This window comes from Mytilus galloprovincialis, chromosome 3 (genome assembly GCF_965363235.1).
Source record: "Mytilus galloprovincialis chromosome 3, xbMytGall1.hap1.1, whole genome shotgun sequence".
Lineage (NCBI taxonomy): Eukaryota > Metazoa > Mollusca > Bivalvia > Mytilida > Mytilidae > Mytilus > Mytilus galloprovincialis.
In genome coordinates this window covers 96416226-96431781 of record NC_134840.1, presented here as the reverse complement: position 1 = coordinate 96431781, position 15556 = coordinate 96416226, and the positions used below count along the sequence as shown (strand labels likewise).

Below are 15556 nucleotides of genomic sequence, written 5' to 3'. Positions count from 1 at the left end.
GGACGTGGCCGGTACTTGTACATCCCAACACCAAAGTATATATTTCATCATCATATATAATTTTGATTGGCTAACAGCAATCTCGCATCATTCATTCTGAAATTAACCATAATTTCTAAATGAAATGTAGTATTCATGACACGAGGTTCCACAATAAAGTACATGGGTAAATAGATACGAAGTCCAGCTCAACAAAAAACTATTTTCACTTAAGTTCTGCGATACTTACAGTGATCAAGCCCTGAAGGTTTCATTTGAAACGGTAAGTTGTGATTTCGAAAATAACACTTTCGCAAGAAAATAAACGAAAGAGCATTATTCTCTCCGGATTCCTCCACATTAAAATAAAATATCAACCATTAGATATCAAAGATCTGGAAAGATGCGTTAAACACCACCAAACAAACAGTTCAAATACTGCCGATTTCTATTCCTATACTTGTAGCTGACATTCATGGTTTTGGCTATGTTTTTGTTAGACCACACACGCCAGAAGTCGAGGAAACATGTGTGAACAGGCCTGGGTAACACCCTCAAAATGCCACATACACACCCATTTGTGACATTCAAGTTAAATTCTTTTAGAAAAATGATGATGGACTTATATTTGGATCAATTTTAGTTGTTGGTTTGCTATCCAATGTTCCTTACGTCCCGTCTCCTTTTTATTCCTGCCTACCTACATACGTTTACCTATATCGTTTCCTTTCAACCTTCGAGTCTTCTTTTTATGTCCATTCATAGACTAGAATATCAATATTTTTACTCGGCTTAAATAAGAATGTCATTTTTTTTTATTCTTATATATATGAATTTATATTTTTTTTTTTGACATTCTCTGACCAATGATTTATACGTTATGAATAAGGAGCATGGTACTTAACTTGTTACGAAAAATAAATGCCATAGAAAAATGTATAATAGGAGGATTATTATTACATAAGCGACAAGACATTACCCAAGGACTCACACAGTCATACAAATACAAATACTAGTAGTCTGCACACTTTACCACTCGGCCATTAGATCAGATCTGTACAAACCAAACCATCATTTCTAAATAAATTTCGCGTATGTGACAAGAATGGCACACCATACCATAATCTTTCCGATGCTGATTTGTATATTACTATATTGATAAAATAAGGTCCTAAATTTTGACCCTAAGTGGGCGTCCGAAGTAAACATGTCGACGGCTTGCAAAAAACTTGTAAATACTGTGGAAAGATGCGTTGATGAGAATTTAGAAGGACTTGTAGCAGTGAACCCAGGTCTTCGCTTGGTCGATGGTCACAGAGTTGTGGTTCGCACTGACATCAACGATGCAATTGCCAGTGGGAAAGTTAGTCTTATATGTGGTGGTGGGTCCGGCCATGAACCTGCTCATGCAGGTAAGTGTTTATCTACTATGTTTACAATCAATACTTGAGTGTGTTAGTACACACACACTTATCGAATCCATTCATAAATATATACAGTACATCTAAATGGGATAGAATTTACCACTGTAATCTGTCAACAAGTTAGGACTGGGAATGACTAAATTAAAATCATATGAAGGACATTTTCATCTAGTGTTTATAATAAAACATATTTATTAATGTTTTATATCTATTTATAACGATATGCATTGATTAGATATAATGCTTTACATTTCAGAAAGTATAAACTAATTTTTGCAACTTCCGAAAATAGAATTAGGGCTATATATATTTTTTCTGCTTTATAACTATTCAAATACTTGAAAGTGTGTAGCTTTTTTTCGAATCCTTAAGTGTGTAGCTTTTTTCATAAAAGGTTCCATTTTAGATTAGATATAACATGTATAAGCAAGTATAAGCAAATACCCATTTGTCGGGAACCTTCTTCTTCTTCTTCTTCTTCTTCTTCTTCTTCTTCTTCTTCTTCTTCTTCTTCTTCTTCTTCTTCTTCTTCTTCTTCTTCTTCTTCAAAAAATTGTACTCCCTGAATTTAGTACGGATTACTGAATACATATTTATTATTGAGGTGTCCATAAACACATATTTTGATATTTATTATTGAGGTGTCCATAAACACATATTTTGATACACCTTTTGAGCATGTCAATCCCAAATACTGTGCGTTACCATAATTTTGTCAATGTTTGTAAGACTGTTGTTTTATGAACCCATCTGGTTATATATTTTTATGCAGTTTTTATCTAATCGACATATATGATTAAACAACAGAGCTATAAAATAGCTTTTAAAATGTCTTATACTAATAATAAGATCTGCATCTATGACTATATGAATATTATTTCATTCAAATTGGAAGGTTTCGTTGGCAAAGGAATGTTGAGTGGTTCTGTAGCCGGAGCTGTATTTACATCACCTCCTCCACAAAGTATACTTGCATGTCTTAGAGCTGTCGCAAAGAAAAATTCAGGTAAAACTAAAATAAAATACTAAGATACCAAGTGTCAATGTGAATGCTTGAAAATTTAAGCACTGTCTGTATGATTACATTTATTATATATAGGTTTGATAATAGCTTGTTAACCTATAAAACGAATTTTGTCCTGAAAATGCATGAAATATTTGCCACTGGGCGTTGATCAAACGACAATCAATATAAATAGTTTTTAATTATGTACGAGCATAATGCATAATGATTATTCTCCCATGTTATATTCTTTAGATCTTTAGATTTAATAAACTTTAAGAATAATTGTTGAAAAGTTAAATACATACACTTCTTTCAATATAAAAATAAGGAGATGAGGTAAAAAGGGCCAATGAGACAACTGTCCAGCAAAGTTCGAATAAAGTGGATATAAGCAATTATATATAGGCAACCATACGGCCTTCAACAATGAAAAGAGCCCATTTCATAAAAGCGTATGGTCATGATGGTCGGCTATAAAAGGCTCAAACATGCAAAATATGAAACAATTAAGTTGGGAAAACTAACGCAATCGTCAGACTGTAAGTGTAAACGTCATTTATGTTGCTAGAGAGTATGAAGAAGGCCAAAATAAATCACAATGTATAATACTAGTATCATAATTACAAGTAGTATAAAATAGTTTGATGTATCATGATACGACTTTTAGATCATAATGACTCTTACGAAATACATTAAAGGGGGTTAAACACTTTATTGGTCAATCAAAGTAAGAAGATACTACATTTTTTTGTACTTGGGTATCAAAACAATAGCATACGAAGGATGGCAACCAATATCATTGACAAATAGACCGTAGAAGAATCATACCGCGCAATTGATGTACTGAAACTTAAGATTGAGCAATAGAAACCTTACAAAAAACTTGGAGAGGGGGACTCTCGACTAAAGTTTTTTTATTACTTTGACCTTATAAGTTTTAATATTTAATGTTCTGCAGCTGGTTGTGTAATGGTTGTTACTAACTATACTGGGGACAGACTTAACTTTGGTTTGGCCCTGGAGCGTGCTAGACACGAACACATAAACGTGGAAATGGTCATTGTTGGCGAGGACTGTGCTGTTACTAGCAGTGATAAAACTGCGGGGAAGAGGGGGCTTGTCGGCACCATTCTTATTTTAAAGGTCGGTCTATGTCATGAAGAAACCACCCGCTAGTGCATGCTTCTTATTTTAAAGGTCAGTCTATGTCATGAAGAAACCACCCGCTAGTGCATGCTTCTTATTTTAAAGGTCGGTCTATGTCATGAAGAAACCACCCGCTAGTGCATGCATCCCATCCGCTTTAGTATTACATTTCAGAAACCTTACTAATATCCGAAACAGACGTTCGAATTGTTTCTTCATAAAACTCTGAACAGATTCATATATACGCGTACCTGTCTTTGCTTGGCACTCTTGCGATACTATTGTTTGACTAAAACTATAAAATTCCCGCTGATTTTATGTTTAAAAGCAAAGTAGTTTCATTGCAAAATGAACATCCATTTATTCCAGTGCGCCATGTTCGTGTCCTCACAGTCCTGATTGTAAGGTAGCTCGTCGCATGGATGTTTTTAAAAAATGTTGTTGAAAGAAAGAAGGAAATTGCCTCTATTTTAGAAATCGTTCTCGTAACATCCTATCCCCATATGTTTTGGCTCCACATGTAACTGGGTTAATCATAGACATGCGCGTGGGTGCAATATGATCCGTCCGATTGTAAGACTAAAAATTGTACGCATGTCTTCTCGAAGACGATATGTCGAAAGCATGTAAGAGGAGACTTACCACGAGCTGTGTAAAAGATAAAAGTTCTTATGGGTCTTTTTAGTTTTGATTAAAAAGCATTACGGCGGAAAACTTTATTATAAAGTGCACGTTAGCAAGCGTGCTGATAACTAAATAGTTGGTCTTGATGGTACGTGCATTATATGTTGATGTAGTTTAAAATTGACCAATCTTGTATTAGGGGGTACAGTTGTCATCATAAAGAACTACACGGGAGACAGGATAAACTTTGGTTTGGCAGTAGAGAGGGCTAAACATGAAGGATATAAATGTGACATGGTTGTCGTTGGTGAAGACTGTGCTCTCAAATCCTCGGATAAAACTGCTGGACGGCGGGGACTCTGTGGTACCATTCTTATCGAGAAGGTTGGATATAACTGAATTCTTTTTCTTTTGATATTTCACACTGTACGTCAAATCGATTTTGTATAGTTAAGCCTTTTCCCCCCTGCTTGTCCATCCTAGTTGCTATTAGCTATAATGCCAGTACCTATTTTAGCTTGAAGCCGTATATTGATCATTTTTATATATAAAAACAGCAAGTTTCCAGTCTCACCCATCTTGCACCTATATTGCTCCATTTGCAGTTCATTAATTTCCCTCAGTTCTGTTACCATCATTTGTTATTTACTAGTTTTGCACATTGCTTTACTACTGTTACCTTATACATATATAGTATTTATTTAGCACATATAAGTAGTGTTTCAGCACTACATCGTCATTTTTATAATGATAGTATCAGGTTAAAGTTTCCTATTACAAATATCAATATCAAATATGAATTTTGAAGTAAACACGACATACAGGCACACTTTAATCACAATTTCACTCCTTGTTTAAATATTTGACTGTACCAAAATGTTGTTAAATTGCAAGATATAACTAACATGAATAAAAAGCTCACATTTAGTAAAACGCTTTTCTGGTTAAAGAAGTCATTTATATATAAACTGTTTCTTATCAGGTGATATCTTTAAGTTTTGACGCTATAGTCATCTGAATATTTTCAGATATGTGGTGCTCTATCTGAAGAAGGTAGATCATTAGAAGATGTTGCGAGAATTGCAAAAGATGCAGTAACAAAAATGGGTAAGCTTGTTTATAACCAAGATGCAAGGGAATAATTCATCATAAATGTTTTTTTTTAAACTTATTTTGACAAAATTGAACCATACTGGCTGTTTAAAGCGAAATATTATTTCACTGTTTCACTTTCAAAAATGATTAAATAAAACAAATCATATTTTATATGTTTATAAATCGAGTAGCTGGTAACCCTTTAAACGTTATGCTGAATTGTAGTGCTATTTTCTTAACGTGTTTTGCATCTTACATGATACAATAGAATAACATTAACATAACCCATGCTTGATAAAAAAGGCATGATTTCAACATTATAACAAAATAATAATATATTATTTGATTTTAACCTTTTTGTATTTTCAGGAACCATTGGATTAAGTTTATCGCCGTGTACAATACCAGGAGCAGGAGCAACATTTACTTTAGGAGCTGATGAAATTGAGCTTGGACTTGGTAATGTATATTGTTAATCTAGGGATAATACCTTTGTTTTAATAATAACTGAAACATATACATGTATTAGAAAAAACTCATCACAGATAAAGGGCTTAAATCTACTAACACAATACCAGTCAAAAGTAAATACACTAGTAGTAGCAACATTGAAAACCAATGCGGTTCTTGCACATTTGAAATTCACTAGTAAGTAGTTTTCATTATAGAACTACCAGTTTGATCATCGAACATTTATTTTATCAGATAATACGCCATATCGGTAAACTTCCGAACAAATACATTGTAATTGCATCGTCTTTGTTACGAAGCAGTACTTTGTTTTTACAAGATTGCAATTTTGAAACTTCTATTGCCAAATGTGTTTAATAGAGGCGGAATGTATGCAAATTAACTCATCATAGTTATCAGGATCGAGAATTTATATTTGCGTTAGAGGCGCGTTTCTTCTACAAAAGACTCATCAGCGACGCTCGAAAAATGTAAAAAAAGGCTGAGGGAAAATCAAATTCGTTAATCTAAAACGAATCAAATTCCATTCCAAAAACATCGACAAATAGATAAACAATAGAATATAAAACACAACATAGGATACTTTTAACTTCATCACGCTATCTTTATTGTGCGTTACATATTAAAGTTTGTTATTTTAGGAATTCATGGGGAAGCTGGAGTGAAGAGAACAAAGGTATGTGTCTTGTGTCAAATAATCAAACCTCTCTTGCTATCCTCTTAAACATACTTAATATGTGTGATATGTACATAACAGAAGACATATGTCATGTAATAATTGATATCTTATAAGCATGGTACCTTTGATAACTTATTACAACATTTCAAAAGAATCATTGTTTGTATCGTCTGGTTATTGTAGTTGGTGACGGCTAATGAAGCAGTGAGAATGATGATTGACCATATGACAGACCCGAACAACAACTCAAGACTAGAAGTCAAAGCTGGTATGTAGTTGCCCCGTAAGCCGAAGTGATGGCAGATAACTCTTTGATTTATGACTTTCGAACAGCGGTATACTACTTTTGATTCTATTTTGCGTTAGTTTGGATTTCAGCACTTCACTTGTATAACGGTACAGTTGTTGGTGGGTGTTCCTTGTAATCTATTGATCAGGTGTGAAAAAAAGCACACGTTTATGAAGTGAAATTGTAAATGATGTTGAGAATCAAAATGACATGAATTAAACAAACCCAACCAATAAGAAAACAACGAGGGGAAAAAAATTGTCCAAAATATACTACACGTTAAGTTTATTAAGATTGTTTAAAACGACCTAACCAAACATTTGAGATTAACTCCAATGGTGTGAAAGGGTAAACCAAAACTGATAGACTAGTCGTCTATACAATGTTTGAATTACTATTAAAATGTCTATAATTTCCTAATTTCCTAATTTGATCTTTTATTTCATTTCCATATTTGAGTAATTGCGTATTTTGTTACCACAGGTGACAAGGTTGCATGTATGATTAACAATCTTGGTGGAACGTCTGTATTAGAACTGAATATCATTGCCAGGGAAGCCATCTTGTTGTTAGGTAAGTTATCATTACTGTATGACATGGTAACTTCTTTCCTGTTGTTTATTTAAGTTGCACAATGAATAATATTACAAACAGTAATACACATTGACAGGAAAAACACATATAAAAATCATTTCTTGTTTGTTCATTAATTTGCTTGTTTTTATTTATTATTAATTTTTGTCTTTGTCTATCTAAATTTAAAATGGAAAAAGAGGCGTTTTAGTTTTTTTCTTGAATTCATTTATTTGAATATAACTGAAACGAAAGATTTATTTCATGCAAACGTCGTTCATAATCTGAAGAAAAATAAAACTGCCATTAACGTTTGTCTTTATGTCAAGGCTAAACAAATATTGCAAGAAACAACCACTGAAATGTCACATTCATATCTCGTTGCTAAGTTAAGAGAAAAAAGGTTTACATCAATACGTGACTAACTCTCTATTTTGAAATCATCAGAATCGAGAGGCGTAGCAGTAGAAAGAGTTTATTGCGGATCTTTTACAACATCCTTAGAGATGGCTGGTATTTCTATCACTCTGTTGCATTTAGACGATACACTTAGGAATTGTTTAGGTGAGTACAATAATGAATTGTTTATGTGAGTACAATAATGAATTGTTTAGGTGAGTACAATAATGAATTGTTTAGGTGAGTACAATAATAAATTGTTTTGGCGAGTACGATAAGGAATTGTTTAGGTGAGTACAATAAGAAATTGTTTAGGTGAGAACACTAAGGAATTGTGTAGGTGAGTAAAATAAAGAATTGAGCAGGTGACTGTTGGTAGACAAACGTTACAATAATGTTATTTGATAACACAATATTCGTCCATGTGTTGTTTCTTTTCTTATTGCAAAGCTATTTTTCATTAAAACTACTTAAAAAGAAAAATGTTCAGTTGGAACACATTATTAAGGCATTACTTTTTTAGGATACAAATAACGAAATCAGTTACCAGTAAAACATGTTTTATAATTGAAAATAAAAATACTGATTTTGTAATTGGAGAGCATGAGCTATAGATGTAATTCCCTAGCTCTACCTCTTCAACTGGCTTAGTATCGACTACTCAAGGAATCTTTAAAATGTTTCATCTCTGAACAATTATTTTCTTATAGATGCAGAAACAAATGCACCAGGTTGGGTTCGTCCTTATTTACCCTGTGGCGAACGTACCAGAACAACTCCTCAAAAGCTTGTTACAGAAGATTCACACACTATCACAACACAGCAAGCTGTGAAAGACACAGTCAGTGCAGGTATAATAACACAAGATAAAAAGGCAGACATACGTCAAGTGCATGCATGATAAAAGACAGCAAAAATACACAACAAGGAGCCAATCTTTATATTGTAGATGCAAAGTACGATTCATAGACTTTTTTAAAAGACATCTTGAGTAGAACAAAGTATTATAGTATTTTAGATAAAAGCATGTCCTACTGGTTTATAACTTTTTTATATACCTAAAGTTTAAATACCTGTTTAAACATCGATAAACAAACTCATTATTGATACCAGGTTTAATAACTTGAAAGCCAGACGCATGTTTCGTCTACAAAAGACTTGTCAGTCACACCAGGTTAAAAAAGTTAAAAAAGAACAACAAAAAACAACGGAGTTGAAAAGCATTGAATACAGAACGCATCTTAGGTCATCTATATATAAACTACCGTTTCATATATTGATCAAATGGGATGACTTATGAGAAAAGATCGTCTATTTAAGATATGAAGAAACTACTATACGATATGGTTAAAACGGCCGCTGAACAGCTGATCACATCTGAAGAGAAATTAAATGGTCTAGATAAAGAAAGTGGTGATGGTGATTGTGGGAGCACCATGGCACGTGGAGCACAAGGTACCCAGATCAATTAACATAAAGTTGATTTCTTTAGGTAAACAGAAATGTTTATGTTATGTTGTACAACATTCACTAAGTATAGCAGTGTTGTACGTTTAAGAATGAAATGAATGTGACCTACCGAATTAGACTATTTGCCGTATTTGTTATCACATAAGCAACACGACGGGTGCCGCATGTGGAGCAGGATCTGCCTACCCTTCCGGAGCACCTGAGATCACCTTCAGTTTTTTGGTGGGATTCGTGTTGTTTATTCTTTAGTTTTCTATGTTGTGTCATGTGTGCTGTTGTTTGTTTGTCTTTTTCATTTTTAGCCATGGCGTTGTCAGTTTGTTTTAGATTTATGAGTATGACTCTCCCTTTGGTATCTTTCGTCCCTCTTTAAAAGGAAACACATAAAAGTTATTCACGATACCAGGTTGACAATTAAGGCAATATCCTCATAAGATGAGGCATAAATAAAAAAAGGCTTTTATTTATTTTTGAACATGCTAACAGATAAATAACAGTAACAGTAGTATACCACTGTTCAATAGTCATACATCGATTAAGCGAAAACAAATCCGGGTCACAAAACAAGACCGAGAGAAACACACCAACTATAAGAGGAAAACAACAGAACATAAGAAACACTGAATTACTACAAATACTAACACCTTCATATGTAAGAACAATTTTGTGTTAATTCAGTGATAAAAAAAGAAAGAATAAAATCACTTGGTGATTAACAGTTTTAGAGACAAACAATAGATGCGTCAGTGTTTTTAATGTCCTATAAAATAGGGTATTGGATGTTTTATGAAACAGGGTTGTCTATGTTTTGTGACACAGGGCTTTCGTTTTTTTTTTCTTTAGAAGACATTTGGTTAAACCATCAAAGATAACCGGCATACATTTTTGTACATTTAAAAGTCATCAGCGACGCTCGAATAAGACAGTTAAAAGAACACATATAGTACGAAGTTAAAGGCCATTGAGAAACCAAATTCAGAAATGTTATATCAAATACACCTAGGTGAACCTATTCCTGGGGTGTAAAATCTTTAATTTTTTAAAAATATGTCCATTACTGAGTCAATTAAAGATGTTATGGTATGTTGCTGTAATGAATCTTAAAATAACTGTATGTTTATAATTAGCTACGTAAATGTATTTTTCATAGGAAATAAAGATAAAATTCAAAATAAACGGAGAAAAAACTGTTGTTTCCTTGTGTTTGCCAAAGTACCGAAGTGATATTTTTTTATGTAAAATATTATTATCGGTCGTTTCACGAAGATACTGGTCATGTTATACTGTAGTGGTCAATGTACTATATGTACATGAAAGAATATTGATGAAAGTCATTAAACCAACAAATACTCATCTTTATAGAAGTTTTATCAGAACTAAATAGCAAAGACAATCCTTTGCCTGTTGGTAATCCTGCAGAACTGGCCAAGAGATTGGGGAACATTGCAGAGGTGTCAATGGGAGGTTCATCTGGAGGGGTAAGTTGCTCATTTTATATGTGTAGAAAAATATAACATCATCTAATTGACTGTTATTCCTGGTGGTATCATCAGTTCAATGCTTTGATATAAACGTCGTCATAATCTATTCCAGTTTTAAATTATAAATATAAATAATCCTGGTACATCGTTAATGACATTCATTTTGTATGCTTTAGATATAACAAATATTTGATATTTTTTCTGTTCTTATATTTCACAGTTATACAGCTTATTTTTCACCACTGTAGCTGGTGAACTACAAAAGGAAATATCTCCTTTAGCGTGGAGCAGTGCATTAGCTGCAGGTGTTACAACCATACGGAAGTAAGACAAACATTATATTTCATTTTATAATTGATGCATATTTCAACTCATTATATCATGAAAATGAGATTTCTTTCTAATACACTTTAAATTATTGTAGATTCACTTCATTGGCGCATATTCAGATTTTAGACATATAATACATGAAATCATTTCGTTCTAAAATAATTTTGAAATATTGAAAATTTTGCAATTTTGTTTATTTGAGAATATGAGTTATCTTTCTTGCACTTGTCAGTTGGGAATAAAAAGTTAATAGAAATGTTACCCTTGTACTGTGTATGCTCATTGATTTAATACATTATAGGTATGGTGGTGCTGACCCTGGGGATAGAACAATGGTAAGAATGGTATAATAGAAAATGTGTTTCCCTGTGTAGTATTGCTTCAGAATGTGTAACATTACTGCGATCATCGCCAACTAGTTGATTTGTTTAAGAGTGTCTAAAAATTATCTACTTCATTCTCTGAAAGACGGAATATGCTAGTGTACTCTCGTCCATCTCTCCTCTCATAAAACTTTCGTCAAATTTTATTATGAAATTAACAAAGAAGCCTGAGACTCGTGAAAGTTTAGAACTATCTTGAAATTGGAACACTATACCATTTAATGGTTTTTCACACTTGTCACTCTTCTACATTCCCTTCCTCGAACACTTGCGTATTCTAACACATAATATCCATGTATGAATTGCTTGTTGTTATTATCTCAATTACCAATAATTAAAACGTATTTAAGTTTGGTGTAAAGCTTCATGTGAATTAATATCATCTATCCTTTTTCGTTTTAATCATTTTACATTTGTCTTTTTTGTGGCCTTATATTTATGTTCTATGATTACGGTGACGAATATTTGCTTACTTCTACGTCATTCGGGCTATGGATCATGATAGTTACTTCACTGGCCATTATACATCGTTTTCGTAGTTTTATATATGGAATTCGTTTAATCGTGTAATGATTTTTACACATTATCTTTTCAACGTCCTGTTCAGAGTATACATAAAAATTGAATATAATTATTGAGCTATACATGTATCTAACACTTTATTTTTATTTGTCTCCACCATTAAACCGATAGCACAGTGTAGCTATATGTACTAGTGGTTGTTTTCCTACCCACAGAAAGAGCTCGTGAATTCGTTCATTCCATTTTATTTTTCATGAAAATCAGTAAGGAAATAAATTTGTCTCTAACAGTTTTACTCAATGTCGGGTAATAATAATCAATGTCTTCTTAAATATTTATGATAAGTACTAATAGTTATCAAAGGTACCAGGATTATAATTTAGTACGCCAGACGCGCGTTTCGTCTACATAAGACTCATCAGTGACGCTCATATCAAAATATTTATAAAGCCAAACAAGTACAAAGTTGAAGAGCATTGAGGATCCAAAATTCCAAAATGGTGTGCCAAATACAGCTAAGGTAATCTATGCCTGGGATAAGAAAATCCTTAGTTTTTCGAAAAATTTAAAGTTTTGTAAACAGGAAATTTATAAAAATTTTACTAAAAGAGAGACGTAAGATACTAAAATAGACATTCAACTCATATGTCGAAAATATACTGACAATGTCATGTCAAAAAACGATAAGCGACAAAAAAAATAAAGAACAGTGGACACTACAAATATATCACAAGCAACCATCTAAAGTGTTTATATTTTAATTGTTCATACATTGGTGGTTTCGTCAGATCTTTGAAACAATATTCATTTATTTACATTACTGCAAGGATATGAAAAAATAACGATAAGAGTCAGTATATCAAGGATGTTCTGTATGTCTCTTAATATTTTTATTCAAAATCTTAGTCAAGACACGGTTAATACCATTACCGATATCTATTTTAAATGAGTTGTGATATATTGAAAAATCTTAGATCAGAAAGTATTTATTTCGTATGAATAGAAAAGTAATATAACGAAAATACCGAACTTCGAGGAAAATTTAAAACGGAAAGTGCTTAATCAAATGGCAAAATTAAAATCTCAAACACACCAAACATTTTATTATGTTGAGAATGGTGGATAAAAACTAGTTGTATAGCTAAATCTTTCACGTGTATAACAGTCGCATAAAACCTTTTATATTGACAACAATTTATGAACAAATAGATCCAACTGAATCAATGACCATGAAAGTGAAAGTAACGATGGACAACATCCATCATTAAGTTAATTTGTGACTTCGATATATATGTTGTGAACATTTTTTATATGATAATCTTTAATAGCTGCCTTTATTTTCAATAGTTTTTATTAAAGAAATTTTTTCACCATTACTTTATAATTTTGAACGTTTCCATTATATTAAGAAATTTGTTTTTTTTTCTATTTAATAATTTTTTTTTAATTTTTTTTTGCTTTATTTGTTACTTTTGTATAAAAAGACAACAATATCTACCGTGACCACTTAAAAAAGTATACGTACATAGACGATGGACAAATTGTCACGACAGCCAGACTTTTCTACTATAAAATAAAGTGTTATAATATAAAACTCATTTGTTTTAGTTGGATGCATTGTATCCTGCAAGCGAGGAATTATCATCTTGCCTAAAAGCCAACAAGTCACCTCTAGAAGCATTTAAATCAGCCGTCCAGGTAGGTTAAACAGAGGAATTTTACGATAAAAGGTGTCAACATTGTAGGTATCAAAGTTATTTAACAAACATCTAAAATTCTCATTTTTAATACAAAACGACACGAGGCTGTATCATGTCATAAGATTGATTGGTGTTTATTTAATGTCACGTTTCGGTGAAAGCCTATTTAAGATACGATATACAAATTCAGTGATACATGATACGACCAACCAACCTTAATACGCCATCATAGGAAATAGTGAAATCGTTGGTGTAACTGTCATCTTTTCTTGAGTTTAAAATTCAGTCGTTAAATTATCCTCTAGTGAACTAAATTTACCATTTAATGATCTAAAATGTGTTTCTTTTTGAATGTATCTAAAAAATGTTCTTCCTGTTACAGAAATGTACAGAAGGTGCTAAGAGTACAGCGACAATGAAGGCTAGGGCAGGACGATCTAGTTACGTTAGTCAGGACAGGTTGACAAATCCCGACCCAGGTGCAATGGCAGTTACTATCTGGTTATCGGCAGTGCTGGACATTCTTTCCAAATAGTTTACAGACTATGTATAAGTACTACAATTTAATAAAATTGTTTTTGCTACTTAATAAGTCTCAGTTTAGAAATACCAATACATTTCTATCTTGATTAATCATTCACGTGTTGTGTCTTATCTTTTAATTAGTACTTGTGATATAGAGACCTACAAAAGATAGTAAACGGACAATCGGAAGGTGCAAGTTAAAAAGGTACAAATAAAACATTAAGAAAACAAACCTGGATAAAAACACATTTCTATATTGCAAATGAGTCTGAGCTAAATTTTCCACAGTACAGCAAGTCTGTTCACCTTGAGCGCAATCTTATAAAACAACTTGTATGCAAGCTTTTATCTTTCTGAAGCTCCATTTTTCTTTATTGTCATGGTTTAGGTTTTTAATGTTTTTGGTTTATTCTTCCCTTTAAATCATTTCATTAGAATTTAAAATCCTCAAGAATCCTATAACGTCTATCTTAAGAATCCTGTTGGTATTTGAAGATACCAGGTTTTCAATTTTGATAATTTAGCATAAACTAAACTTTAACATACATGTAAAAACATTTGTTATGCAGCCAACAGATATAATTCTAGCTCATGTGTTGTTTAGTGTTAGTAAAGTTAACAAGCTAATACACCACCACATGAGTCTCGCTACATGAACGAGTATCTGAATCACCATTGGCGTTTATCCAACTTTAAGATACTTCAGTCATCACACAATCATATTCGTCCTCTCTGGTATGTTGGTCTATGGTTTGACGAAGAACTTTCTTGTAAACAAATCACTACTATACACAATGTCATGTGTAGTAACTTGTATAAATACCCCTGAAATATTGGCACTATCAGAATACAGAGCTGCCATTGGTGGTTGTACTTTAAATCTTTCGTTCATATGTTATATATGAAGTGCATAGGTTTTCAACTTTCATCGATTAACAAACATATGTTGTATTATTTTAACGTTAAAGTATGTCAATTGATACTACCAACAATTTACAGTTTACGAATGACATAATTTGAGTAGGAAATATTGAATACAATTATTTCCCTTTGTCGCAATGTTGGAGCTTTCCATGCACAAAGTCCTTCATTTATCAACCAAGTTCAACATTATGTACTGGTCGTTAGCCAATAGAAAAGTTTCTTTTTCGGAATGCCTTGTTGGTTAAGCCTTGTATAATTCATTACTACGATCTAGTTAGGATCTCTTACCAGACATGCTTGTTTCATATGTTTAATTTGGGTGGTAAACAAAACTAGCCCAGTTTGTCATCAAACGTAATAACCAAGGGAAATAAATCTAACCGAACAAAAAACGGTAAATAAACTCATCATAGATACCAGGATTAAATTTTGTACTTACGCCAGACGGGCATTTCGTCTACAAAAGACTCATCAGTGACGCTCGAATCCAAAAAAGTTTTAAATGCCAAAAAATGATATCGAAAACTATCGATAAA

At 32.6% G+C, this 15556-nt stretch overlaps 1 protein-coding gene across 2 annotated transcripts; it reads left to right on the top strand.

Moving 5' to 3' along the window:
• The first annotated feature begins 1124 nt into the window (after positions 1–1124).
• On the top strand, positions 1125–14205 carry LOC143069472 (triokinase/FMN cyclase-like). Of its 2 annotated transcripts, none has more exons than XM_076244123.1 (16): positions 1125–1391; positions 2299–2409; positions 3368–3552; positions 5208–5286; positions 5644–5733; positions 6387–6421; positions 6608–6692; positions 7197–7286; positions 7734–7850; positions 8396–8536; positions 9006–9140; positions 10518–10633; positions 10857–10960; positions 11268–11301; positions 13480–13569; positions 13954–14205. In XM_076244123.1, exons 1-16 carry the CDS (start codon positions 1187–1189, stop codon positions 14104–14106), a joined length of 1770 nt encoding a protein of 589 aa, XP_076100238.1. In that variant the 5' UTR covers positions 1125–1186; the 3' UTR covers positions 14107–14205. The 2 variants fall into 2 exon arrangements, with proteins under 2 accessions (XP_076100238.1, XP_076100237.1); XM_076244122.1 differs by lacking the exon at positions 3368–3552 and adding an exon at positions 4379–4563 and having other exon boundaries at positions 1132–1391.
• Positions 14206–15556: the final 1351 nt, after the last annotated feature.

Bases quoted from the DNA above. Each gene is read 5' to 3' on its own strand.
- LOC143069472 (XM_076244123.1), top strand. From the start codon at position 1,187: ATGTCGACGGCTTGCAAAAAACTTGTAAATACTGTGGAAAGATGCGTT. The intron at 1,392-2,298 runs GTAAGTGTTTAT...TCAAATTGGAAG, and splicing joins CCATGAACCTGCTCATGCAG to GTTTCGTTGGCAAAGGAATG. The intron at 10,961-11,267 runs GTAAGACAAACA...AATACATTATAG, and splicing joins GGTGTTACAACCATACGGAA to GTATGGTGGTGCTGACCCTG.